This window comes from Notolepis coatsorum, assembly GCF_963971535.1.
Source record: "Notolepis coatsorum genome assembly, chromosome: 13".
In the NCBI taxonomy this organism is placed as follows: Eukaryota; Metazoa; Chordata; class Actinopteri; order Aulopiformes; family Paralepididae; genus Notolepis; species Notolepis coatsorum.
Window position 1 is genome coordinate 75,301,216 of NC_140177.1, and position 27,882 is coordinate 75,329,097.

The window sequence follows — 27,882 nt, forward strand, 5'->3', positions numbered from 1 at the left end:
TGTGCCTCCTGAAATTCAAATGCTTGTCTTTGCTTGAGATAAGCAGAATGTGTGGCTAGATTGGCTCTTTCGGCCTCTACCTGTCTTAATGCTGCGGTGCTTGAAGTGGATTTCATGCCAACTGAATTATTGCCAAATGATTTCACACTTTGTGCTGGTGTCACTGCTGGTGTCACTTCTGGTGGCTTTTGTGCCATAGCTGCAGGGGCATTATTTATCCATTCTATAACCTTATCATGAAATTCACATATGATTTTGAACTTCGGCATGTACCACTGATCTTGTTCTTCTGCCGCTTCCTCTTCTGATAACAGCTGCTGTACTGTTTTGTGAAGTGATTTGAAGTCATTTGTTTTAGAATTAAATTCATTGTATTCTTGTTTAACCAATTCAACATTTCTGTAATCAACCATAAGTGCTTGTAACACATTTCTTTTGCTTGTGAGTTGTCCAAGTTTAGCTTTTCTTCGATTACATTGTTTTGTATAATTAGCCTCAAGTGCCCGTTGCGTGGGTTTCACTTGTCTCTTTCCCTCAACTGCACCCACACGCTCGCCATGGACGGTCGCAAATCTCTGAGCTCCAGCAAGAACTCCAACAACAACTACAATCAACACGGAAAACCAACAAGGTTTTTCATACATTTCATCATCTTCCTACTATGGATTACAGATTACTTTAATTCACCAAGAAAGCTAAACCAAACGGATAAAAGAGAAATCGGAAGAGAAAGCGGTAGACACAATGACTCTTACCTCCTCGACGGCTCGGAGCAGAAACATCTGGCCATTGGAACCGCAGCTATCCACGGGTTCCTAACGGCAAATCCGGAGCGGAAGAAAATGCCCCCAGCAGGTAAACTAGATCGAAGGACGATAATCATCCTTTATCTACTCCTTGCGGGAGATATTAAATTAAACCCGGGCCCGACTACACGACTACAACAGAAAGTGATGAATCAGAGGCTCCCACAAATAGTGACGGCTACCGTCGCGATCAACAATAATGACAACAACATCCTTTTCAACGACACCAACATCCTAACACCGGCGTCGGGTGCATACATTCCACCCGTCACCGGAGCAGTGATGACTGCCGTCGCGATCAACAACAACATCCTTCTCAACAACAACAACAACAACAGTGGCAACCCCGGACCCAGCCACGTCAGGACCCCCGTCAGGACGCGAACACAGACGCGACGACTGGGTCTGGCTCTACAGGATGCAACGATGGCTTCGGGTGCATACTTTCCACCCGGCGCCGGAGCAATCAACACACCCGGCGCCGCCGCAGAGGAACACACGGGAGGACGAGACGTCCCCACAGCAGGGAGCCGGCGGGATGGAATAAACACAGCCCCTGGCCCATGCCCCCTCCCCACGGAATTCCACCACCAGGCGACGCCAGCAGATGAACATGACAAAGAATCTCACCCACCCCCCCCTCCCACACACAGACCAAATAATAACAACACAGCCCCACCCCCCTCCCGTCGCGGGACACCCACCTTGATCAAAGGATCCCCCATCCCCCCTCCGGACATCACAGAGCCCCCCCCCCCTTCCCACAGAAGAAGAATCCTACCTTTATCTCAAGGATATTGACATCACAGCAGATAAAAACGGACTACATATCTTTCATCTTAATGTAAATAGCCTCAGGCACAAACTCGCAGAAATAAGACAACATTTCAGTAGCGGAAAGGTAAACATACTATGTTTCTCAGAAACTAAACTGGACTTATCAGTAACAGACCCGGAAATTGAATTAGAGAACTATTCTTTAGTCCGCAATGACAGGAACAGGCATGGAGGAGGTGTCTGTATGTACATTCATAAAGACACTAAATTTATTAACCGTACAGACCTAGATCATGAGGCTATTGAAACTGTTTTTGTAGAAATTCTATTTGAAAGGGCTAAATCTGTTCTAGTCGGCACAATTTACAGACCGCCAGACCAAAATGGCTTTTATGATGTGTTGGATGCGTGCATAGCTGGAGTTGAGGATACAGAAATTATTCTTATTGGGGATTGGAACACGGATATGCAACAAAAAGATGCACCCGTCTTCAAATCCTACAATAGGTTTTGTGATCTGCACGGCCTCAGCCAACTAATCACACAACCCACACGTGTGTGTGAGTCAACTCAGACTACCATTGACCTCATCCTGACCTCTGACAAGTCCAAGATCGCCAATAAAGGGGTTATAGCATGCGGGTTAAGTGATCATTATATGATATTCTGTACGCGCAAAAAGCTAAAACAAAAGGCTGGCTGTCACAAAACAGTCACATCTAGAGACCTCAAAACCTACTCTAGCGAGGCCTTTAACCTTGAACTGGAGAGTCTGGACTGGTCAGATGAGCTCAATGGTACACTGGTTGAAGAAACATGGCTTGGCTTCAAAACCAAATTTTCAACGATACTAAACAACATGGCCCCCCTAAGAACCACCAGGGTAAAAAATCGCGCTGAGCCGTGGATGCACGCTGAAATACTGACCGCTATGAAAACCAGAGACAAAAAATGCTCAGAGTTTCGTAAAAGTCAGTCAAAGCTTACCATAAGCACGAGCAGTGAACTCCAAGCCCACGTGACTGAACTCAAACTGGAAAGAAACAGACTAAGAAATGATGTAAACTCCATGATCAAAACAGCAAAAAAAAATTCATCAATGACAAAACCGAGGAAAACAAAAACAAACCACGTGAACTTTGGAAATTACTCAATAACCAACTAGGCTGCAGTAAAAAACTTAAAACCAGATTCTCAAACATAAACATAAAGACAGACAACACGCTCATCACAGAAAAGCTGGATGTAGCCAATTACTTAAATAGTTTCTTCACAAACATAGCCACAACACTGGTAAACAAACTACCCTCCCACTCAGGGCATTATGGGGTAGAACACATAGTAGCATACTACAAGAACCTAGGGGTCCACAAAGACGACTTCAAACTGGAAATGGTAACAACAGATGAGGTACTCAAAAAACTGAGCGCCCTCCAACCCAACAAGGCCACTGGCCATGACAACATCCCCTCCAAATTCCTCAGAGACTCAGCAGCCGCCATCACCCCAGTCATCACACACATAATAAACCTCTCCATAAAACAGGGACACGTCCCCAAGGACTTCAAAATTGCGAGAGTGACCCCTCTGCACAAAAAAGGCAGTAAATTAGACCCAGGCAACTACCGCCCTGTTTCTATCCTTACCTCCATCTCGAAAGTCATGGAAAAAAATTTATACGAACAGGTCGAAAAATACCTTGCGGAAAAAAATCGAATCTACGAATTCCAATCTGGCTTCAGAACATCCCACTCCACTGACACATGCCTTCTCTATTTAAACGACCACATCAAACAAGAGGTGGACGTGGGCAAATACTGCGGCATGGTCATGCTGGACCTACAAAAGGCCTTCGACACTGTCAATCACACCATTCTGATTGACAAGCTAAAAGCAATTGGTTTTGATAGTCTATCAGTGAGCTGGATGCAATCCTACCTGGAGGGGAGAGAGCAGATGGTAGAGGTAAACGGTACCCTATCCCCCCCCCTCACAGTAAGCTGTGGTGTTCCACAAGGAAGCATACTAGGTCCGCTACTGTTCCTAATTTATGCAAATGACATGTCGTCAGCTTGTGACTGCAACTTGTTCCTGTTTGCGGACGACTCAGCCCTGCTGGTCTCTGACAAGAACAAGTTACAGGTTGAAAAAACCCTCAGCTCAGAACTAGGCAAAATCTGCATATGGCTCGCTGATAACAAACTATCATTACACATGGGCAAAACAGAGTCCATTCTCTTCGGTTCAAATAACAAACTCAGCAAGACCGACGGCTTCTCAGTTACAGTGGGTGACAATATTGTCACAAGGAAAGAAGATATTACCTACCTGGGTTCCATCCTAGAGGCAAATCTTTCCTGTGACAAAATGGCATCCAATGTAATAAAAAAAGTCAACCAACGAACTCGATTCTTGTACCGGATCTCCTCACTGGTAAACAAGAATACCCTGAAGACTCTAGCAGGAGCACTCATTCAAGGGTACTACGACTATGCTTGCACCTCATGGTACCAAAGCACCTCAAAGGCGCTAAAAACAAAATTACAAACATCTCAAAACAAACTGGTCAGACTACTGCTTGACCTTACTCCTAGAACCCACCTCACCCCTGCCCACTTTGACAACCTAGGATGGCTTAGAGTAGACGACAGAGTACAGCAACTTGCAATGGGCCTGGTCTACAAGATACACTACACGACCAAGGTACCCATGTACATGACAAAATACTTCCCAAAGGTCAGTGAATACCACGATCACAACACCAGAGGGAGCTCCACAAATCATGTTAAACCCAGATTCGGCTCAAACAAGGGACTAAACACGTTTCGCAATTATGCCACATCAATGTGGAACGCCCTACCCAAAGCTGTAAAGGAATGTGAATCACTACCCACTTTCAAAAACACTCTCAAAAAACACCTAAGGGAGACTGCAACTCGAAACTGGCCCCTGTAAATGTCCGAACACAACCCCCTCCAATGTACAGTAAATTACGGTCTTGTCAATAATCCAATGTACAGTGTTTGTTTGTACAGGTGTACAGTGTCCCCCACCCACCCCTCCTACCCCCCCCCCCCCCCACTCCTACCAAACCCCCCCACCCACCCATCCACCTCCAATGTACAGTCCCCCCCCACCCCCACCTACCCAATCCAATGTACAGTTTCTACATCTAATGTATATACTCTTTTCTTTCTGGACTCTTTTTGTATCACAAACAGTACTGTAATTGCAAATCTGGTATGTCATGAATGTATGGATGTAGCAGTACTGTCTATCGGTGTGTCATGTATGTCACATATGTTACGATGAATTGAAAATGGGGGACCCTGATGTAAACAAGACGAAAGTCTTTCTCTGGTCTGCATCCCCTTAACAATTGTATGTATTGAGCTGTACTGTACTGTACCCATTCTGCAATCTGTTAATAAAGTTTTCAATCAATCAATCAATCAACCACAGGCAAGTTAACATTTGTATCAGAAGTGTGAACGGTGGTAATTCAATCACAGCAGCTGCATCAGAACCTTCAGTCACAATCACAGCAGCTGCATCAGAATGGCCCAATTCCTCTTTATCTTGCCCAGACATCGTTAAGCAGCATCTATTTATAACGGTGCACAGGTTTATTTGATGACGACATATTCCTTCAAATCCACTTTAAATGCGCGTCTTTGGCGTTCATTTATCCACATGATATCGCACATTGCATTATCTTTAATAGAATCACACATCCATTAGATACTTTGATCCTCCAATTCCATTTTGAAATGCGCGTCTTTCGCGTTCATTTATTCAATCATATTGCACAGTCCATTGTTTTCAATAGCGTGACACATCCAGTAGATCCGTTTGATACCATTTTAAATGCGCGTCTTTCGCGTTCATTTATCCAATTGTATTGCACATTCCATTGTTCTCAATAGCGTGACACATCCAGTAGATCTGTTTGATACCATTTTAAATGCGCGTCTTTCGCGTTCATGTATCCAATCATATTGCACATTCCATTGTTTTCAATAGCGTGACACATCCATTAGATCCGTTTGATACCATTTTAAATGCGCATCTTTCGCGTTCATTTATCCAATTGTATTGCACATTCCATTGTTCTCAATAGTGTGACACATCCATTAGATCATTTTGATCCATCAAATTCCATTAATTGTGTCCGTATCAGAGAGTTTTTCAACTTGATTGTAGGCTCAATTTGCCTATCTAAGCCAGGATACGTCTTCAACGCGCTCACACCACATTGACTTGGGCTGTCTTGTTACTCACTGTTTGATGTTGTTGATAGTTGCATCCGATGGGTTCGAACCGGTTGAGTTTTATGGAAGGAGTTGCGTAAAGTTTCAAATAATAACGGGGCAAACAAATGAAACAAAACAGGCTCCAGACTTGTACTAAAAAGGTTTCAAAACAAACAGGCGCAGCAAAAGGGTTTCAAATAAACTCATAATGATTCTAAGCAAAGTCTTTCTTTTCAGTCTTTCATTCATTCAATCTGCGCTGTGTGTGTGTAGCAAGCGAGCGGTTGAAAAACTGTTTCTCGTCTGGCGTGTCCCTACACACAGCTGGGCCATAATTAATAGGAGCACCATGGTGCCATTTTACGAGGCGACCAGTGGCGGCGCTATTTAGTCAAAACTATTAAATCAAATGAAATGGCTCCTACAGCTATACTATAAAATATAGGTTTAGCTCTACAAAGTACAACTACGTTTACATGGGGTTAATGGACGGCAAGGCCAGGTCACTTCCCGGAAGGGGCGTGGCACTCAATGTGTTAATGGCTTTTCTAAATAAAATAGGACCATGTTCAATTGATTTCTTTGAGAACAATTGCTGTATACTAGTCGAAATACTTAATTCCCATAATTTTGAAGCTTTTCTAAATGTATCTTTCCAATGCATACACATTTCTGTTGATATCTAGAATCGGTACAGTACCGACAGGTATAATTTTTCTAAAACCATTCACCTAATTAAAGATGTATAACAGATCCAGAAAAAGATGCATTTGTGAATGAATGACCTTTTATATAGGTACCTGTTGGGAATTATGCCAGTGCACAAAGGTTTGCTCTGCTTAGTGCCACTTGCTGAGTCAAGTTATTATTTGTAGGAATTTTTCATCAAGAACATGGCACTTGGAGCTTTAAGCGATGACAGACGCTTATGATCATAACAAATATATTAAAAGAACATGACAAACATTATGGGAAGTGCACTTATTGTGGTCTCCAGAGTCAGACAAGAAGATAGATACCAATCTCCTCTCTGTGCATTCAGTAGAAAGCTATCCGGTTGCAAGTCTAGTTTAGCACAAATTAATGGAAGCCTAGCTTAAAATTCCGGGCGAGGTGTTTTTGGGCAACAGCTAGACTAGCTGGTCCGTATCAGCTTCCATTAATTTGTGCTAAACTAGGCTAGCTTGCAGCCGGATAGCTTTCTACTGAATGAACAGAGAGGAAATTGGTATCCATCTTCTTGTCCGACTCTGGAGAAGACTGTAAGCGCATGTCCCATAATGTTGGCGTGTTCCTTTTAATGTTACATGCTCTCTTGACTTTGTTTAACCTAATGTCATTATCATCACTCTGATCTCAAGTGACTACCTGGTAAAATAAAGGTTAAATAAAATAAAATATCATCTGAAATGATTTTTTTTTTTTATATAAACCTAACTAAACTTACTGTCATGCACTTGTCCTAATATACTAACATACACTGTAGCACTCAACACTTTGATGAACATTGTTACTCAGCTGATGAGAGTTGTACCCTTCCTGCTGTCTTGTTGTACAAAACTTGTAAGTCGCTTTGGATAAAAGCGTCAGCTAAATGACTAAATGTAAATGTAATGTGGTTTGCGTTTTTTTACAGGGAGTTCACTTCCTATGACGACACAGGCCTGAAGAGGGCGGCCTCCTATCCACTACTACACTCTGAATCATACCAGCTGCCCACCACTGAAGGCAAGTCACTTTGTAACTCTTCTGAAAAGTCCTACACAGATAGATTATCATTATAAGTTACCCTGCGAATCTCTGCAAGACTTCTTTTAGATGCAAAGCACCTCAGCGTCTACATAGGCTACTTCACTAACACACACACGTCATTCAATCACGGTTAGCCACTCTGCTGCTGCACTGAAGCTCTGCATCTGTGGCGCGGCGTGTCCTCGCTTCTCATACACTGAACATGAGGGTACATCCTGTTGTAGTATGTTAACTAATGATATAACAAATTACAATACGTGCTTCACTGCTCCACAGATACAGAATCCCTGCATACAGACGGAAGACAAAGACAGTTATCTCCAACTAACAGACGGGTGTGTATGAGACAGCAAAACGTTGCAAACAGGGCAGGAAATTTACCTTTTCATTATTCTACTAGCCAATTAGAATAGAAAAGCGTCCTGTTGTTTACCTGTCAATCATGTCTAGTAAGTACCACCTCTACTTATTCTGTCTAGTAAGTAGAGACAGAATAAGTAGAGACGGTACATATCAGAACTGTCTTATGAATGTCAGTGAATATTATTAAATATCAAGTCTTGGGGGTGAAATGACACGTGTTTCTCTTGTCCCTCTCTGCCTCCCCCAACTGTTCCCCCTGCAGAAGAAACGCAGCAAGGTAAAACACGGTGACAAAGTGGAGACTCTTCGACCCTCTCACACAGCTCCAGAGCTGGCTAACGGAGATGTGTGTAACGGCGTGCCTCGCGCCACCAACCCTGCTCCCCCCATCCGGGGATTACTCCACCCCTTCTTCAAAGACTCTCCATCGGAGGGCAGCTCCGAAGGATCCTCCCATTCGGACGACCCCTCCTTCTGTGGCATCACCACAGCCTGCACCCGCCTCTGTGACGGTCTGCCGCCAACCGGGACGCGGGCAGAGAAACGCGCATTGAGACGCAGCAGGCGTTCTAAGCCTGGTTGCATGGTGGTGGACGTGCCTCGCGCTCCACTGAGGAACAATAGCCAAGTCCCACCCATCTCCAGTGCCCAGGACCTGGGGAACAAAGAGCTGAGCTCGGGGACGTTTGGGGTGAGCGTCCCACTCGCGGGCCCCATTTGAAGCTCCATGTGGATACGGTGTCGTAGGTGCGAAGCATGTCGGAGTACAAGGTCTTCACGATTGCCTTGGCTGCTTGTAGTCCTGGATGTTCACTAGGGGCAGACCTAGTGAGTGACTTTTAGTGACATTGTGGGTCTATGAGGTGCTTTGCCTCTAAAAAGACAACATGTCTTCCCTCTCACTGACTGTGAAACTCTCCTGAAAGGAGAGTGGTTATTACTACCTGTATGTACAGGTGGCTTAAAGCTTTGGCATAAAGACAATCCTTCCCTGATGGCTTTAGTTCCTGTTCTGTTTTTAATTCATGTGCTATTGTCAAATCCTTGTCAGGCTTTTATATTTGTTCAATGGTGAGCCTTTCCCATCTTGCCCTTAAAAATCAAATTTTCCTTTTTTCGGACAGTAAATCTCGACTCTGCTACTTTCTCATTCGATGCAGTTTGAAAATGTCAACATACTGTTTATCAGACACTTAACTCAATGGACGCCAGACCCAAGTAAAGTCGGGTTAACTCGCCAACTGTTCAGCGCCAGACCCGTTTATAGTCGGGTTTATCGTTATTTCTTTTATTCGATATTTCTATTCATTACAGGCACACGGACTGCGGGTTAACATGGGGAATCATCCTGAGAATGCCAAAGTGCAATACCGGCCACATCCACGCAGGTGGCAGTATCGAGCACCCTTAGAAACATATCTTGGCCTGTGCGTCGTTCAAATGATCCCATTTTAGAAGCGTCAAATGCATCTGTTGTGGTGGATTATGTTGGCAACACGATGGGCACCGGTACTTGGACTCGCGATCAGACAATTGGAATATTCTTTTTGGGGTACCTCCTAGTGAAGGTAAGGATTAAATTATATCAATCCTGCTTTGATCCAACCTTGATTTCACCTCGATCGCAACGTGTGTGTAACGTTACTCCACAACGTATGCCGTTGGTGACGACCCCCCTTCATGCATTCATGATGAAACATAATACCTATTATATATATTTGATTTGGAAATAGTAGCGTGTCCAGGCGAGAAACGTTTCAAACGTTTTTTTTTAAATTCACGTTTTGCTGCATATCGTAATTTTCTGGGATTAGACAGGATCACTCTAAAACTATACTCATATTCACCACGGTATAACACGCAAACGTATTGATGAAAAAAAATATTCTTTTTCACATATTGAACGATAGATGGGTGATGTCAAATGGGCCATAGTATTGTATCAATAGCTATAATATATATATATATATATAGCCCTGCAAACACAGCCACTTATTCCTATCTTTTAGAGCGTTGGCGTGGTAGGAACAAAGATGCTCTAGACTTCTGGCGCTGATTGAGTTAAAGAGGCAGTTCACCTAGAATAAAAGTAAAATAATAGCACTCTATCCATCCAGATCGTTTCGCTGTGATTTGCCCAGTTTGAGAGATATTTGCTGTAGAGATGTCTGCCGTCACTCCAAAAGCTCCATGGCACTCGGTTTGCGATGCTCAAGACGCCATAAAAACACATTTGAAAAACTCAAAAGCAACGTCTTTCCAGAAACCATGACCAGGTTACTCAAGATAATTTACAGACTCCCACTTGTGAGGTGAAGGGATAGAAGGTGTATATCGGGGAGCTCACAGGTTTTACATTTAAAACTACATTATAAAACAAAGTAGATTGACCAAGAACCTAATCAAATGTGAGACAATGCAGTTGAGGTTATAATGAGCATTCCAAAGAAATAAACTCAGTCCAGTGATCTAGATGGTTATACTATAGAAATGTACTCTCAAATTCTGAACGTTTGAATGACTAACTAGCTCACAATATAGTCTATATATTTAGCATAAAAGTAATCACACATTTAGAATAAATCATTTTTTATTAAATCAAATTAATAGTCCCTTACAAAATAGAATACAAATGTTCAGAGCATGAAATATAGCTCATTACTTGTGTAATTTACAGTCTATTGTAAAATTACACAGCCCCTTCACTTGCACATTTAGTTTTATTACAAACCGATTTTAAATACTTTTACTGTTATGTAAACTAGATTTCTGCTATTTTAAACGCTATTTCCACTTTGTAGTAAAACAAAATGTGCAAAAGTACAAGGGGGCTGAGTACTTTTGCAATCCATTGTATTTTTCACAACCACTTTGCCTCCTCTCCACTATCATCGTCTAAATCGTTTAAAGTTCCTCTTATTGCCTCCTCTCTTTTGACTGGGTTGCTTGCCGGAGTACTGGTTCTTGAAGTCTATGATGCAGTCGGTGGCCTCGGAGATGGACGTGAACGCTCTGATGGGGGAGGTGCTCACCCTGATCCTCAGGTCATCTCCGCTCCCCCCTGGTTCTGCCTCTTCGTCATCCATTACCTCCCTAGAGAGAGAACACGTTCAATTGACCCATCTCAAACCCTCTGTCCGGGGAAAGTAACAGTTGTGATTGGAGAATCAAGAAGGGGGAAAAAAAGTCCCCCCCCCCCCAATATTCCCCAATTCCTACATAGGTATATTGTTATGGAAAACATAGAGGGAACTAGTCTTGGGATTAAAAACAAACTTCTGTGTTTTGAATACTATATCTTTGGTGTTGGTCTGTCACTCACTGCTCCTCACATTGTGGCCCATCCCTATTTTCAACACATAGGTTGTTTAGACATTACTGTAAATATCTCTAATGGAGCCCTATTTCACTATGACTTTACTATGTACCGGTAAACAAAACTACTTGTATTGAAGTTACCTTTGTAAACTCAAATTAGAACTGTAGAAATGCCAGCAGTGATATAAAATGACCACTTATATAGACCACAGACTGGTCTCAATAGTTACAACACTGCTATCCTGCTCCCCACCCCCAAACAACAACAAATGGATTAAGTAAGGGATAATGTATAGCTACGAGGTCATTGTCGCAAAATAATTGACCGACACGTAGTTTAAAATACCGAGCCGCTTCGGCGAGGTGTTTTAAACGTCAGTGAAGGTCAATTATTTTGCGACAATGACCGAGTAAAGCTATACATTATCCCGCTTATTACATGGCTAACTTACTAACAATATACCTAATTCATTTGACAAATCGCAGTTGTTCTGTGGCTCTGTCAGCCCAAATAAAGTGATTATTATTATCGCGGGCAGCCTCTGTTCTGGCTCCGCTGTAATCTACACAAGCGGCTCGGTATTTTAAACTCTGTGTCGGTCAATTATTTTGCGACAATGACCGAGTATAGCTATACATTATCCCGCTTATTACATGGCTAACTTACTAACAATATACCTAATTCATTTTACATCGACTCGCAACACTGGTTCTGGCTGCGTTCTGGCTCCGCTCGTCGCTCCGCCCCCTGTCATCGCCGGCAGCAGAACACCGGCAGTGTCTAATTGCACTGAAACAGTGTGTCAGTGGGCTTGATTGCGAACAGCTGCGCACAGCGGTCATTATTGAAAAAACAGCGGTCATTATTGAAAAATAATGACCGCTGTCGGGGGGCTATTGACCAATCACAAGCAAGCATTTCGGCGAATGTGAAAACGCCATGTAATAACGAGTAATAACGGATCTCTGACGAGCGCTATTGACCAATCACAATCGAGCATTTCGGCGAATGTTAAAACGCCATGTAATAAATGTATATAATCTTTGCCCAGTGACTCCAAAATAATGGTCCAGTATTGTTCAGTAAAAGTACTGGATCTGCATTTGTTAGTCTGGCTTACCGCTGTCGGCTGATGCAGTCTGAACCAGACGGAACAGCGTCTGAAATGGAAAGAAACAGAGCCATAAAACATCAAGAGTATGTTTACAGCCATAAAACATCAAGAGTATGTTTACATATAAGATGGGTGTCTGCAACGCCGTGTGACCGGATTCCACAGGTTTGTTATTTAATCCCCCGTACCCCATGACAAGAAATGAAAAACAATTAACCAGGACAACATTAAATCCTCTGATTTAAGGCCCAAAACTATGCGCACAGCTATACCCATCAACCTATCAACCAGTCTATCAATCTCTTAACACACACACACAAATTCATCCTGCACTGGTATGGTCACACATCATGAACATTTGCATTCCTGCCAAAGAAAACGCTACTTTGTCACATTCTTCTCAGTATCACACATTGACAAGTAACTTAGATAATTGAGTTGATGTTTAAGTTTGTGACATTTCAGGGACTCAAAACAAACAAACATAGATTGGATTTTCCCCTGTGAGTGATGGAAGATGATTTCCAGAATCTTCCAGCCAATTCGAGACGGTTGACAACCGAACAAGATGAGACCAGAGATCATGTATAGCTTTCCACTAAACAGGCAGATGGACACCCCGCCCCCCCCTTCCAGGTACAGAACTTATAGTTTAGGATGCCACGCAAACATACTGTATCCACATAAACCAGTTACCAATACAGACCCGAGATCAGAACTGACCTGAATCTCTGCTCTCGGTCTGCTCCAGGGCCAACAACAGGTCTCCTTTCTGGAAGGTCAGAAATTAACAACATTTATTCCTTTATTTTCTCTATCTTTAACTTAGTGATTGGTCAAATCAACCAAACAAGTATGTATCCATTAGTCGTTTGTATTTATCCCCAATTGAAAACTTTTAAATCTATAGGTTATATGAACATAAACCTATATTATCATAGTATATAGTGAGAAAGCCTACCAGTTGAGCCTTGGAAGACTGCCGTTGTATACAGTCGTCCGTATGATCCTTATACTCCTTCAGAGGAATGGCTTTCTGGCAGATAAAACACTTCTCCCTTTTCTGAGCTGCCCTGCTGTGACACAAAAGAATCAGACATATTAAGATGGATTATCTGTGGAGAAACCACAAAACAGCTGCAGGAGATATGTGACTTTCTGTGGACTCTTCTCTGTATTATGAAGTTGACCCTATACAGCGGATAAATTGAAAATGCTAATTGATTATTGTTATCCCAGGTCTGCGATGGTATTTAAACCCAGGTAGTATAAAGAGGGGTATTAAAAATGTAACTAAGTACATACAGTATAGTACTGTACATATACCAGGAGTACCCTCTGCATTTAACCCCCAACTATTTAGTAGCAGTGGATAGCATTAGAAGGTATTGAACACACACATGTAAAACAATAACAAAGCACAGATGTGGGACATATTAAAATGGAAATATTTGAAATTGGTGGAACAGATGGAACTGTCTGAGGGACATGTCAAAGATAGGACCACACTACTTACTCGTCAAGGTTGGAGGGACAAGGCTTCTCTTCTTCAAACTCTTCTCTCACTCTAGTCTTTCTGCGTGGCCTCAATGACACTTCAAAATACAAAAAAGGTCATTTGAAATACTATGATATAAAATATAAAGACAAATAATACTAAATAATAATAATAAAAATAAATTGCAGCATGGCTATACACATCTTTTTGGGTTGGTAGCCCTGCAAGCTCAAAATGTCAGTAGAGCAACAATCATTTTAATAGCATACCGAGAGGTATAACTGAAACCTGTTCCATTATTAAAAAGGACATATCATTGCTCATAATAATGATAATGACTCAATTCATGTTGGTCTTCAAATCCAAATGCACTTCATTGTGCCCCAGTTGGGACAATCTTTGGCATTCAATATTACTCTGGAAGTAATACAACAGGTTCCAGGTTAAAACACTACAGTAACTACTAAATATAGTCTTGGTGGAGAATCTGAGTATCTGAGTACGCCCATACTCCATCTCTATGCAAAGTTGCAGGTAGAATTAATTTAGTTTATTTATTCATTTATTTTAAATACATTGCTTGTATTTAAAGTAGTGGTAGTATTACTATTATTTACTACTGTTACTTATTGTTCTGTAGTAGCAGCAGTAGCGGTTTTACTATTATTTACTGTTACTTTATTTACAATATTCTTTAGTAGCAGTAGTAGTATTTCTACCATTATTTACTGTTACTTTATTTACAATATTCTTTAATAGCAGTAGTAATAACTACTACTACTGTTACTTTATTTACAATATTTAGTAGCAGTAGTAGTTCTACCATTATGTACTACTGTTCCTTTATTTACAATATTCTTTAGTAGTAGTACTGTAGTTCTACCATTATTTACTACTGTTACTTTATTTACAATATTCTTTAGTAGCAGTAGTTCTACCATTATTTGCTACGGTTACTTTATTTACAATATTCTTTAGTAGCAACAGTAGCAGTAGAAGAAGCAGCAGTAGTACTATTATTACTACTGTTACTTATTATACCTTATTACCTACATAGCAAATACATTAAATGTTTACGTTTAGAGTTTTCTTTGGGCTCTTCCAGGATCACCACACAGCTGTCCTCCGCTGCAGCCCCCTCTCCGTCACAGTAGGCGGCGTGTGTCTCTATCTCCGGCAGGGGGAAGGAGCCCTGGCACATGGGGCACTCTACAGTCAGGCTCTGAGAGGCAGCAGCTGGCACCACCGGCTCAGGGGAGTCAGACACCTGCAGCACTTCATCACTCACCTCTGCATCTCTCCTCCTCTCCTCCACCTCTCTCCTCTCCTCCACCTCTCTTCTCTCCTCCACCTCCAACTCTCTCCTCCTCTCCTCCACCTCTCGTCTCCTCTCCTCCGCATCTCTTCTCTCCTCCTCCTCCACCTCTGCGTCTCTCCTCCCCTCCTCCTGTCGTCTGATGGAGCGGAGCACCTTCGCTCGCAGCCCTGTCTCCTCATTCACTAGAACTGAACAGTACGTCACATTCATATTGATAAGCAAATATGCGGCAATATAGCAATTTTATTATACCTACTCTAAGTGCAGTAGGGAAAGGAAAACGGTCTGGTACACATGACTCCATCAATCCCACAAGTACTAAATAATATGAGGTGATTGGTCATCAGTGGGAAGCCACTGGAGACATCTCCACACCCACTGTGGAGTTCAAGTGTCTTGCAATCATTTAATAATTAAATATAATATGGAACACAGACAACTTCAAAACCTATATTGCTAATTATTTAGCAACCATAGTTATCTAAAAAAAAATTAGAGTAGTAATAGTTTTACTATTATTTACTACTGTTATTATAATTTAGTAGTAGCACTATAATATTTGTGTCCATATTGTAAATGGTAAATGGCTTTAAATTTTGCATTTATATAGCGCTTTTATCAAACATGCTTTACAATTTGTTCCTCACATTTCACTCACACATTCACACACCGATGGCGTAGGAGCAGTTAGGGGTTAAGTGTCTTGCTCAAGGACACTTCGACACGCTGCCCGAGAGGAGCGGGAATCGAACCGGGAACCTCCAGATAACCAGACAACTGCTCTACCTCCCGAGCCACTGTGCAGCCCTACCTTCCACCTCCATCTCCTTCAGCTGATCCTCATCGGAGGGCTGAGCTGGGACAGTCTGGCTCTTGGGCAGAGACTGGCTTTTAGGCCGAGGCTGTGGTCAAACACAAGCAATAATATTAGGAGACACACTCAAGATTCTGTGCAGAATGCAGTGGCAGAAATAAGTACAGAAATACTGAAATGTTGATGGTCTGTATAATGGGATGAAGAACGGCAATTTACAGCAGAGTACAATTGGAAAAAAGAAAGGACAAACGAAAGAAGACACACTCATGTCTACTGCAGAAACTATAAAATAAAGAAGGGTCATCACATCAGAATACCAGCTTTCTATGCTCTGCTTGGTGCAAGACTTTGGTGGTGCCAGTAGCCTATATTCAAATAAAAATATATACAAGTTATCTGAGGAAATATACATCAACCAATATATCAAATGTTAACTAGTTAACCATGCGACGACTTGCTGATGTGATTCTGACATCTGAGGTAATAACCTGTTTAAATGACAGGTGATAAACAAGTACTCAATTCAACTCTGTCAGTCGAAACTGAAAGCTTCCAAACTTGGCACCAATGTGTGTTTACGCGTTACAGTAACGTGATGACCTTTCCTTTTTTTTTTAATCCACTTTCTCCTTATTTTCTATTTTTCTCCCATCCCAATTTCGCTGTTTCCAATTCTCCCCTCCCCTGTCTTGAACGTTGTCGCATATGCCCCCCACAGGTCGGTCGTAGGGAGGATAGAAACCTTGCATCACGTGTCCCCTCCGATACACGAGGAGGCAGCCTGTCACATCTTTTCACCTGCCAGCGCGGACTCTCATTGGCGAGGTGTAACGTGTGGGAGGCTCACACTACCCCCGCTATTTCCAGACCAGGCTGCAGAAACAAATGAGTGGGGGGGCATAAAATGTTCTCGGGGGGGGGGGGGGGGGGGCACAATGGTTTTTCAACACAGGTTCCCTTTTATATGTTTCAGCTGGGACAACGGCGCTGTGGCTTGCTTGGCACTGCCCACGGTGCTGAACAAATTTCTTAAGAACATTCACTTATACAAAAACAGACTGAACGGATATATATAACAGACCTGCTGGGGCAGCGGACTGAGAGCAGGGGACACAAACAGGCTGGATAAGATGGTCAGGAAGGCCAGTAGCGTGGTTGGGGTGGAGCTGGACTCTAGCGAGGGTGGCGGAGAGGAGGAACCTTGCTAAGCTCCAGGCCATCAGGGAAAACCCCTCCCACCCACTATACACAGACTTGGCTGACAGGAGGAGCATGTTATAGGCTCACACTACCTAAATGCAGCACTGAACGGCACAGGAAGTCCTTCATTCCGACAGCCATCAGACTTTACAATGCATCACTGTGCCTCACTGAGCACAGAGTGACAGTTACCATCTTCCTGGACTCTTACTTTTTAAACAGCACTGTGCAATATTACACCTACTGTAGACTTCAGTATATTTTTACTGTATTTATTTACTGTATCTTTTATTCTATTTTTATTCGATTTCATTTTATTCTATTCTTAGGCCATTTGTTTTGTTATTCTTATTCGTGACTTGTTCTGTCTAAATGTTTAATGTTGAGTGATTTGGAGTGTCAAATTTCCCTCAGGATAATAAATTTCTATTCTATTCTATTCTATATCTTTGAAAAGTCTCCATTTATTCAACACTTCTGAATTCACTGACAAATTGAACTGAACTGACAAAAATAAGGTGCATAAAAAAGCAAACAATTCCTCCACAGGCTACTCACCATCATTAGTAGAGCGGCAAGCAGCGTTTGGGGACAGAGTGAAATCTTCTTAAAACACTGCCCCTCCACTCATTCCTGAGCTTTTTTGTTAAGTCCTTCTCAAATGCCAACTGAATTAAATTGGCCTTGCGTCGATGAAGCATACTAAGGCGATGTTCTGTAAAGACGTTCTTGAGGGTAGAAAACGAATTCCGTGCTAGCTTCAGTAGTGTTGTTGTTGACAGCAGTGCCCACTAGGGCTGTCCCCGACTAAGGATTTGGATAGTTGACTTTGATTGACAAAAAAAAAAAAAAAAATTACCAGGGTGGGCACAGCTGACTCAGTGGGCGGGCCCGGCCCCCTAATGCCCACCCATGACGCCGGGTCTGGCTATTTCCTGTCTCTGCTGTGCAGGCGTCCCCCAACCAACCTGTAGGAGTCACTGTCCACAACGTCCAGATTACCACCCATCGACTTCCACCCGCTGACTCTGCCAATTGAGCCAGTATGACGGCCGGCCCAAGCCGGAGGCAACACCGACAGCCGGATTTGAACCCGGTGTCTCTTGCGTTGGTGACGAGTGCAATGTCCGCTGCGCCACCCAGCCGCCCACCCTTCCTTCTTTTTATAGTTTCCTTGACGCAAAGCAGGAAATGAGAATGACTTTGATCGTCTCCTTTCTGAGACATCTTTGGTGCTACCGAATTTTGTAAACTACTACCTAGTTATGAACTAACTAGTAGCTATGCCTGTAGTAAGACCATAATACCCTAACTCAGGAATCAACTTACAACTTGCTGGTACAACCCAGACTCGTTGACGACCAGGTCCTGTGTGTCATCATCGTCACTTGGTTCAGTCTCTTAACATTACAAACAGGAGAAGCACATTTAAACATCATGTCTCGGGTCAAGCTCTCTCGTTATGAAAATGCACTGTAGCTAATTAACATAGTATAATGTAATATACGTTATTGATTGATAATGCAATATTAAGACATACATGTAATAATCTGCATTGTGAGCTCTATATAATACAATCAATAATAAAAACAAACAAATGTCATCAAAAGAAAGGAAAAGTCAAGATAGACTGCGCTCACAAATTATAACACTGGGTGCTGAAATCCCGTCGAGTATAATAGAAAAAGAAAGCAATACGTTTGGACCAGCACTCACAGATTTTGGTATATTTAATGGCAGCCTGAAACAAACATGTTTCGGAACGATTATGTTCCTTCCTCAGTGTTGATGGCTTTCCCATGTTCCGAAAGATGTTTGTTTCAGGCTGCCATTAAATATACCAAAATCTGTGAGTGCTGGTCCAAGCGTATTGCTTTCTTTTTCTATCAAAAGAAAGGAGAAACAAAACAAAACAACAACAAGCGAAACAGGATGTAGTGGATTTCACACCTGGGCAAACTTCACAGACATCCATATCCACCTCCTCTTCTGCCTTTTTCTCCTGTTCCATGTCCCTTCCCTTTCCTTCTTTCTTTTCCTCATCCTCCTTCCTCTCCTCTCCCTCCTCTTCCTCCTCTCTCTCAGGTGACTGTTGAGAAATCATCTCAGCTGGTCTTTTGCCTTTTCTTCTAAGGCCAGATCTGCAAATGTATTGGATTAGATTCTCACATACATATCATTCAAAGCCACACATGACTACCTTCTATCACAAGTTGGACCATTTGGGTTTAGCACAGGCTCTAATTCAGGCATTCTTGAGATTTTCGTTGTGGTGGCCCTCAGTCCAATGTTGGGTCCCTAAATTGGCCCCCAGTCATCAAAACCATGAGAACCCCTGCTCTAATTGTATTAATCTGTAGAAACAGTTATTTTTGGATTGGGTTAAAGGTGAAGAGCACACAATAGTCCAGGACAGTTCAAATCAATATACTAATGTTCCAATAGTCTAGGACAGTAAAAATCTATATAATGTTGTTCTAAATAGTCTAGGACAGTTCAAATCAATACAATGTTATTATAATATTCTAGGACAGTTCAAATCAATATAATGATGTTCCAATAGTCTAGGACATTTCAAATCAATATAATGTTGTTCCAATAGTCCAGGACAGTTCAAATCAATATAATGATGTTCTAATAGTCTAGGACAGTTCAAATCAATATTTGTGAACATTGACACTCCAGTAGCCAGAAATCAGACAGGGAAAATTCTGGCCCACGAAGATAATTCAGACTAAGTTCTGGCAGACGAAGATAATTCAGACTAAGTTCTGGCAGACGAAGATAATTCAGACTAAATTATGGCAGACAGGGATAATTCAGACTAAGTTCTGGCAGACAAAGATAACTCTGACTAGGTTCTGGCAGACAGGTCACCTTTACCTTTGAGTATGTGACGTCCCAACATTTAGTTGGGATGAATCGGCATAGGAGAAGGGTTTCTATAAAGCAAATAAAGCAAATTTTTTAAATCATCATACTTTGATTTGTGTTCAACAAACATCTCAAACATCAGGTGCAGATGTTTATTATGCACTGATATTACAGAATATGTAGCCTAATAGTAAATACTTGATTCTTCAGTGAAGTATTTGACGCACACTTCTACAGATAAGCACCAACCTGTGGTAAAGTGGTGCGACTAACATCAATGCTACAAACACTATAGGGAGGTGTAGTGGTTACGTCATTGCCGTTTTTGGTGTTCCACCCTCTGTCCAACCCAATGCATTTTCCCATTGCCCATTTTCGTCTTGTTTAAAACAAATAAAGCATTAACATTGGCATGGTGTACCCTTCTGTGCTTATTCAACCACAATATATAGCTCAACATGAAACTACCGTAATTCCTCTAATAGTAACCCCGGCTTGTATTTGTTTCAACTGTAGCGGGTACCAGGCTTGTATTAGGAGGAGGCCTGTATAAGAGGGAGGCCTATATTTCAAATTTTCAAACGGATCATAATGAATAAATCAACATTTTGTGTCAGTTTGAACCCAGTAAAATGTACTGGGTTCATTTATTGAAACCAAGTACTGTATGAAATAGTAAACAGTGCAATTACAGGTGGTCACTGGTCATTTCAACGTTTTCAAAGTGAAATCAAGTAACTAGCTCAGTATGCAGCTCAGTATATTAGTAACCCGGCTTGTATTAGGAGGCCGGCTTATAATTGCTTAGCTCAAGAGCGCACCCGGCCATTAATAGAGACCCGGCTTGTATTTGAGACCCGGTTACTATTAGAGGAATTACGGTATTCGCAATTAATCATTAAAATAAATCGCCAAATTTTTATTTCAACCAAAAATGCTTAAACAATAATGTTAGTGATAGAAGGGAACTAATTTTGTGCAAAAATGGAAAAGAAATTCAATTTCCATGCGGCAGAATTGTTACAATAGCCGATAATCAATTTTCCCAATGATAAATCCCTATACGGGTGGAACAACCAGTGACGTCAGACTACACCTCCCTATAGTTCAGATGGAAACATAGGCCCACCTGCATAGGGTGGATTTTTTTTCACCACCTGTTTTTTCTTAATCCTTGAAGTGTCTATTTTAAGATTCTGCCCGGTAACATGTTGAAATAATGTCCCATGGGGTTTATTTTTAACCCTATTTTTAACCCTTTATTATCCTGAACCAGAACCTGAAAAAGAAAACAGCATAACTTTTGAAGATAACAACATATAGAGACAAATTAAAACATTTTCCCAAACAAGTTTGACCCACGGAATTTAGTACAATTGTTATTTTTAAGATTCAAACACATCTTGATTCTATTTCAGGACAGAAAAAGGCTGAAAAAAAAAATCACATCTCTATTTTTCCCTTTTTACTAAAATGTAGTGCATTGGACGAGATCGATTTTAGGTTAATATTGGAAATAATATTGTATATAAAGATTGTCTCCATGCTGTTATGCCCTAAATATTATAGTTTTGCATAAACAATTCTATAGAGACAAATTAACACATTTTCCCATGCAATTTTGATCAGTGATTTATTTAACTATATGTTTTCATATGCACTGGATATCATGGACTGGATATCTTCTTTGTTGACACAAGATTCAAGGGCTAGACCATAGAGGTGTTATATGAAAATTAGAGAGTGGGATACTCCACATGCTGGTTTACAATAGACCACTGCACTTCCGTGTTACATTGAGCTCATGGGAGAGAGAGCAGGGGAAGAAAATTAATGAGAGCCTTGACATTAAGTGGTTGTAGCTACGGCTGTGGGGGTGCTGGAGACATGATGATCCAATAGACTTGTACAGTATATGCCTGAGGCACTTTCTCGGCAGAGCTATAGTCACTTTTCCGCACCTACTCCCGACCTCTGCATTCACAGATTGGATTGGTTTTATTTTTAGAGTTCATTTTCTCCCCCCCGCTCTCTCATATGATTTCAAAATACCGGAAGTGTTGCGGTGGTCTATACTTTAAATGGCCAAACTTTAAGCTGCACTATGGAAGACTGGCACCCTGTGGCTGTGAGAGGTAACCGCACCTTCTTAACAAAAGTGAAAAACGCCAAACAAAATAATTTATTTCCTCAAGCAAGGTAACTGGTCACTATTACTAAAATTGAGACGGTAACCATTTTACGGATTTTGCAGTGCCGATCAAGGCCGACCCGGAGCTCCTATGGGCAATTTCACTGTTTCATGCATGCAAGGGTTTTATCTTGGTTCAGCCCAACTCAGTCCATCTTTGTGATTTAGCTCGCTAAAGAAGCAATATTATTTTCCATATTCAACAATGGAAAGATGAATGACCTTTGGCCTTGGCAGGATGGGTTCCCCCCACTCTGCCTTCCTCAGTAAGCCTCTCTGGGCCTGCTTCAGACTCTTCTCATACACTTCCATCTGGGCCAGGATCACCTGTCAATAGGAATACAATCAGCACAACATTTTCCCATAGAAAGTCATGGTCTGCTTCAGGCTCTTCCCATCAGGGCCACATGAAGGGGCAGAACAAGGACTGTCCAAACTGATTTGAGGAAGAAAGGAGATCTCTCACTGTGCTCCCGCTGCCTGACCCGGCTGCATCATCCTAACAGGAGGTGGGAGAAACAGTAGAGTCTGTTCTCTGCGTATTAATGTTAAGAGACTGGGTCTACCGTTGCAGATATCCTCTATGTATATGCTAGGGCTGATTTCCAACAAGCTGAAAGTGTTATCTGCATTCTGAGCTAAAGAAATTATTTTGTGATTTTGAGGGTAAAACGTGACTTTGTTTGAAGTCTGCAGACTCTCATTTTCTTTGCTTTATTCAGTCAATGTTTCAGTCAGGGACCTTCATTAGGACATAAAGACAACAACAACAATAAATCACTATGCCATGTTTGAAGTCTGTACCAGATTGTTCGCTATAGTAACAGCCACAGTCTCGTCTGCCTACATTCAACCAAGTGGACGTGTGAAAGATTGAAAGTACACGTCATGGAGGAAGGCTAAAGTACACGTCATGGAGGAAGGCTAAAGTACACGTCATGGAGGAAGGCTAAAGTACACGTCATGGAGGAAGGCTAAACTACACGTCATGGAGGAAGGCTAAAGTACACGTCATGGAGGAAGGCTAAAGTACACGTCATGGAGGAAGGCTAAAGTACACGTCATGGAGAAAGGCTAAAGTACACGTCATGGAGGAAGGCTAAAGTACACGTCATGGAGGAAGGCTAAAGTACACGTCATGGAGGAAGGCTAAAGTACACGTCATGGAGGAAGGCTAAAGTACATGTCATGGAGGAAGGCTAAAGTACACGTCATGGAGGAAGGCTAAAGTACACGTCATGGAGGAAGGCTAAACTACACGTCATGGAGGAGGGCTAAAGTACACGTCATGGAGGAAGGCTAAAGTACACGCCATGGAGGAAGGCTAAAGTACACGTCATGGAGGAAGGCTAAAGTACACGTCATGGAGGAAGGCTAAACTACACGTCATGGAGGAAGGCTAAAGTACACGTCATGGAGGAAGGCTAAAGTACACGTCATGGAGGAAGGCTAAAGTACACGTCATGGAGGAAGGCTAAAGTACACATCATGGAGGAAGGCTAAAGTACACGTCATGGAGGAAGGCTAAACTACACGTCATGGAGGAAGGCTAAACTACACGTCATGGAGGAAGGCTAAAGTACACGTCATGGAGGAGGGCTAAAGTACACGTCATGGAGGAAGGCTAAAGTACACATCATGGAGGAGGGCTAAAGTACACGCCATGGAGGAAGGCTAAAGTACACGTCATGGAGGAAGGCTAAAGTACACGTCATGGAGGAAGGCTAAACTACACGTCATGGAGGAAGGCTAAAGTACACGTCATGGAGGAAGGCTAAAATACACGTCATGGAGGAAGGCTAAAGTACACATCATGGAGGAAGGCTAAAGTACACATCATGGAGGAAGGCTAAACTACACGTCATGGAGGAAGGCTAAAGTACACGTCATGGAGGAGGGCTAAAGTACACATCATGGAGGAGGGCTAAAGTACACGCCACGTGTGCATAGATAGCTTTTTACATTTGAGTTCATAATCTTTCTATATATCCACCAGCTTTGGTGCAAATAATATATGCATTCACCTTAGTGTAGATATCAGGGTCCAGGCCCCGTGGACAGAAGGGCACCCCCCAGTAGTAGGTGCACCTTCCCCGGTCTCCTTGCTCCTCTGTCGGGACAGAAGCACCCTGGTTCTGGGGAGGGCAGGGTTTCTTCTGTGGGGTGGTCTTCTGGTGATTATTGCTCTCTGATAGAGGCTGCGGGATGGCGCCATTCCTCTGTGATGTGGAGCTGGAGATGATGATAATAATAATAAATGTAATTATATACTAACAGTAGATGCACAGAGACTAGTGTTGGGTACCGTTCACATTTTGAACCGATACCGGTACCAGTTCCTGGAATTCGGTACCAAACGCTACTTTTTTTGGTATTTAACCATCTTTGTAATAACAAGAAATGTAATTTCAGTTGTAAAAAATAAGTCCAAACTTCTCAATTTCAACATTGTTATTTATTTAGAACATATTGTTATAATAACATGTTATTTATTGTTTTAACACACCACACAAAATACATTGCATGATCATATTACGTTTTTAAATGTTTAAATATCGACATTATCTGGCCATCCTCAGTAAATATGATCAAATAAGCACAGTGCAGTCAGTACGGTACAGTATAGCACAATTACCATGCCATCTCTCAAAACATACAAGTAATCATAACTAGCCAATGGCATGGTGAAAAATATACGCCACCAATGCGTTTACCTGCTATTAACCTCAGGGCCATCACGGTCAAACCAAAGCAGACCTCCTCTAAAGAAGTCCAACAAATAAAATTAGCTTTCCTAAATGTCAGATCACTGAATAATAAAACATTCTTAGTAAATGATCTGATTAAAGAAAATAACTTAGATTGCATCTGCCTAGTAGAGACATGGCTAAATAATGACACAGCTACATCAATAATGATAGAAGCTTGTCCACCAGACTATAACTTTTTTCAAATACCCAGAAAAAATAAAAGGGGCGGAGGAGTTGCAGCAATCTTCTCCTCAAAACTCTTGTTTAGAATCACAGAACTAGGCGAGTTCATGTCAATGGAATATCTTGCCATTGAACTAAAAACAGAATCAACTATTATTGTCACAATACCGCCCGCCTAGACACTCACCAATATTTATACAGGAGCTCTCTGAACTGATCTCACTATGTGTTACCGGATATGATAAGGTGATCCTAAATGGAGACCTGAACATCCATTTTAATAAGAAAACAGACTCCAAAACTATGGAACAAAAAAATCTACTGGATAGCTTTGACCTAATACAGCATATAACAAATGCAACTGAATGAATGAATGAATGAAAACTTTATTTAACAGATTGCAGAATGGGTACAATACAGTACGGCTCAATACATACAATTGTTAAGGGGATGCAGACCTGAGAAAGACGTGTGTCTTGTTTCCATCAGGGTCCCCCATTTTCAATTCATATAGACATATATGACATACATGACATACAGATAGTCAGTACTGCTACATCTATACATTTATGACATACCAGATTTGCAAATACAGTACTTTTTGTGATACAGAAGGAGTCAAGAAAAGGGAGTATATACATTTGACGTAGAAACTGTACATTGGAGGAGGTTGGGTGGGGGGGGTTGGGTACATTGGGATATTGACAACCATACTGGGTAATTTACATTGGAGGTGGTTGGGGGGGGGGGGGGGGGGGGGGCGGGGGGCACACTGTATAAACAAGTAACACTGTACATTGAGGGGGGGGGGAGGAGACACTGTACAAACAAACACAATTGTACATTGAACTATTGACAAAACCATACTAGGTAAATGACTGTACATTGGAGGGGGTTGGGTTAGGATATTTACAGGGGCCAGTGTTGAATTGCAGTCTCCCGTAGGTGTCCCTTGAGAGAGGTTTTGAAAGTGGGTAGTGATCCACATTCCTTTACAGCTTTGGGTAGGGCGTTCCACATTGATGTGGCATAATTGCGAAACGTGTTTAGTCCCTTATTTGAGCCGAATCTGGGTTTAACATGATTTGTGGAGCTCCCTCTGGTGTTGTGATCGTGGTATTCACTGACCTTTGGGAAGTATTTTGACATGTACATGGGTACCTTGGTCGTGTAGTGTATCTTGTAGACCAGGCCCATTGCAAGTTGTTGTACTCTGTCGTCTACTCTAAGCCATCCTAGGTTGTCAAAGTGGGCAGGGGTGAGGTGGGTTCTAGGAGTAAGGTCAAGCAGTAGTCTGACCAGTTTGTTTTGAGATGTTTGTAATTTTGTTTTTAGCGCCTTTGAGGTGCTTTGGTACCATGAGGTGCAAGCATAGTCGTAGTACCCCTGAATGAGTGCTCCTGCCAGAGTCTTCAGGGTGTTCTTGTTTACCAGAGAGGAGATCCGGTACAAGAATCGAGTTCGTTGGTTGACTTTTTTTATTACATTGGATGCCATTTTGTCACAGGAGAGATTAGCCTCTAGGATGGAACCCAGGTAGGTAATTTCATCTTTCCTTGTGACAATATTGTCACCCACTGTAACTGAGAAGCCGTCGGTCTTGCTGAGTTTGTTATTTGAACCGAAGAGAATGGACTCTGTTTTGCCCATGTGTAATGATAGTTTGTTATCAGCGAGCCATATGCAGATTCTGCCTAGTTCCGAGCTGAGGGTTTTTTCAACCTGTAACTTGTTCTTGTCAGAGACCAGCAGGGCTGAGTCGTCCGCAAACAGGAACAAGTTGCAGTCACAAGCTGACGACATGTCATTTGCATAAATTAGGAACAGTAGCGGTCCTAGTATGCTTCCTTGTGGAACACCACAGCTCACTGTGAGGGGGGGGGATAGAGTACCGTTTACCTCCACCATCTGTTCCCTCCCCTCAAGGTAGGATTGCATCCAGCTCACTGATAGACTATCAAAACCAATTGCTTTTAGCTTGTCAATCAGAATGGAGTGATTGACCGTGTCAAAGGCCTTTTGTAGGTCCAGCATGACCATGCCGCAGTATTTGCCTGCGTCCACCTCTTGTTTGATGTGGTCATTCAAATAGAGAAGGCATGTGTCAGTGGAGTGGGATGTTCTGAAGCCAGATTGGAATTCGTAGATTAGATTTTTTTCCGCTAGGTACTTTTCGACCTGTTCGTAGACTATTTTTTCCATGACTTTCGAGATGGAGGTGAGAATAGAAACAGGGCGGTAGTTGCCTGGGTCTAATTTGCTGCCCTTTTTGTGCAGAGGGGTTACCCTCGCAATTTTGAAGTCCTTGGGGACGTGTCCCTGTTTTATGGAGAGGTTTATTATGTGTGTGATGATTGGTGTGATGGCGGCTGCTGAGTCTCTGAGGAATTTGGAGGGGATGTTGTCATGGCCAGTGGCCTTGTTAGGTTGGAGGGCGCTCAGTTTATTGAGTACCTCATCTGTTGTTACCATTTCCAGCTTGAAGTCGTCCTTGCGGACCCCTAGGTTTTTGTAGTAAGCTACTATGTGTTCTACCCCATAAAGCCCTGAGTGGGAGGGTAGTTTGTTTACCAGTGTTGTGGCTATGTTTGTGAAGAAAATGTTTAAGTAATTGGCTACATCCAGCTTGTCTGTGATGAGCGTGTTGTCCGTTTTTATGTTTATGTT

General features: G+C 42.2%; 2 protein-coding genes across 7 annotated transcripts in view; one reads left to right on the forward strand and one right to left on the reverse strand.

The window, feature by feature from the left end:
* Window positions 1-9,143, forward strand: part of LOC311238694 (SUN domain-containing ossification factor-like) — a 56,536-nt gene extending 47,393 nt beyond the window's left edge. For both annotated transcript variants that reach the window (XM_084326852.1, XM_084326853.1), the window contains 3 exons: window positions 7,473-7,564; window positions 7,865-7,923; window positions 8,214-9,143. In XM_084326852.1, the coding sequence (XP_084182978.1) occupies window positions 7,473-7,564; window positions 7,865-7,923; window positions 8,214-8,672 (610 nt within the window). In that variant the 3' untranslated portion in view covers window positions 8,673-9,143. The remainder of the gene's footprint in view (window positions 1-7,472; window positions 7,565-7,864; window positions 7,924-8,213) is intronic.
* Window positions 9,144-10,529: 1,386 nt separating this feature from the next.
* uimc1 (ubiquitin interaction motif containing 1) overlaps window positions 10,530-27,882 on the reverse strand; it is a 54,319-nt gene continuing 36,966 nt past the window's right edge. For 4 of the 5 annotated variants that reach the window (XM_084326855.1, XM_084326854.1, XM_084326856.1 and 1 more), the window contains 12 exons: window positions 24,307-24,514; window positions 22,505-22,609; window positions 20,101-20,159; window positions 19,168-19,358; window positions 18,547-18,617; window positions 16,012-16,102; window positions 14,960-15,388; window positions 13,901-13,979; window positions 13,346-13,460; window positions 13,108-13,156; window positions 12,391-12,430; window positions 10,530-11,044 (listed from right to left, as the gene is read on the reverse strand). In XM_084326855.1, coding sequence (XP_084182981.1) covers window positions 10,840-11,044; window positions 12,391-12,430; window positions 13,108-13,156; window positions 13,346-13,460; window positions 13,901-13,979; window positions 14,960-15,388; window positions 16,012-16,102; window positions 18,547-18,617; window positions 19,168-19,358; window positions 20,101-20,159; window positions 22,505-22,609; window positions 24,307-24,514 — 1,642 coding nt within the window. In that variant the 3' untranslated portion in view covers window positions 10,530-10,839. The remainder of the gene's footprint in view (window positions 11,045-12,390; window positions 12,431-13,107; window positions 13,157-13,345; window positions 13,461-13,900; window positions 13,980-14,959; window positions 15,389-16,011; window positions 16,103-18,546; window positions 18,618-19,167; window positions 19,359-20,100; window positions 20,160-22,504; window positions 22,610-24,306; window positions 24,515-27,882) is intronic. The other variant, XM_084326857.1, reaches the window with a different exon arrangement.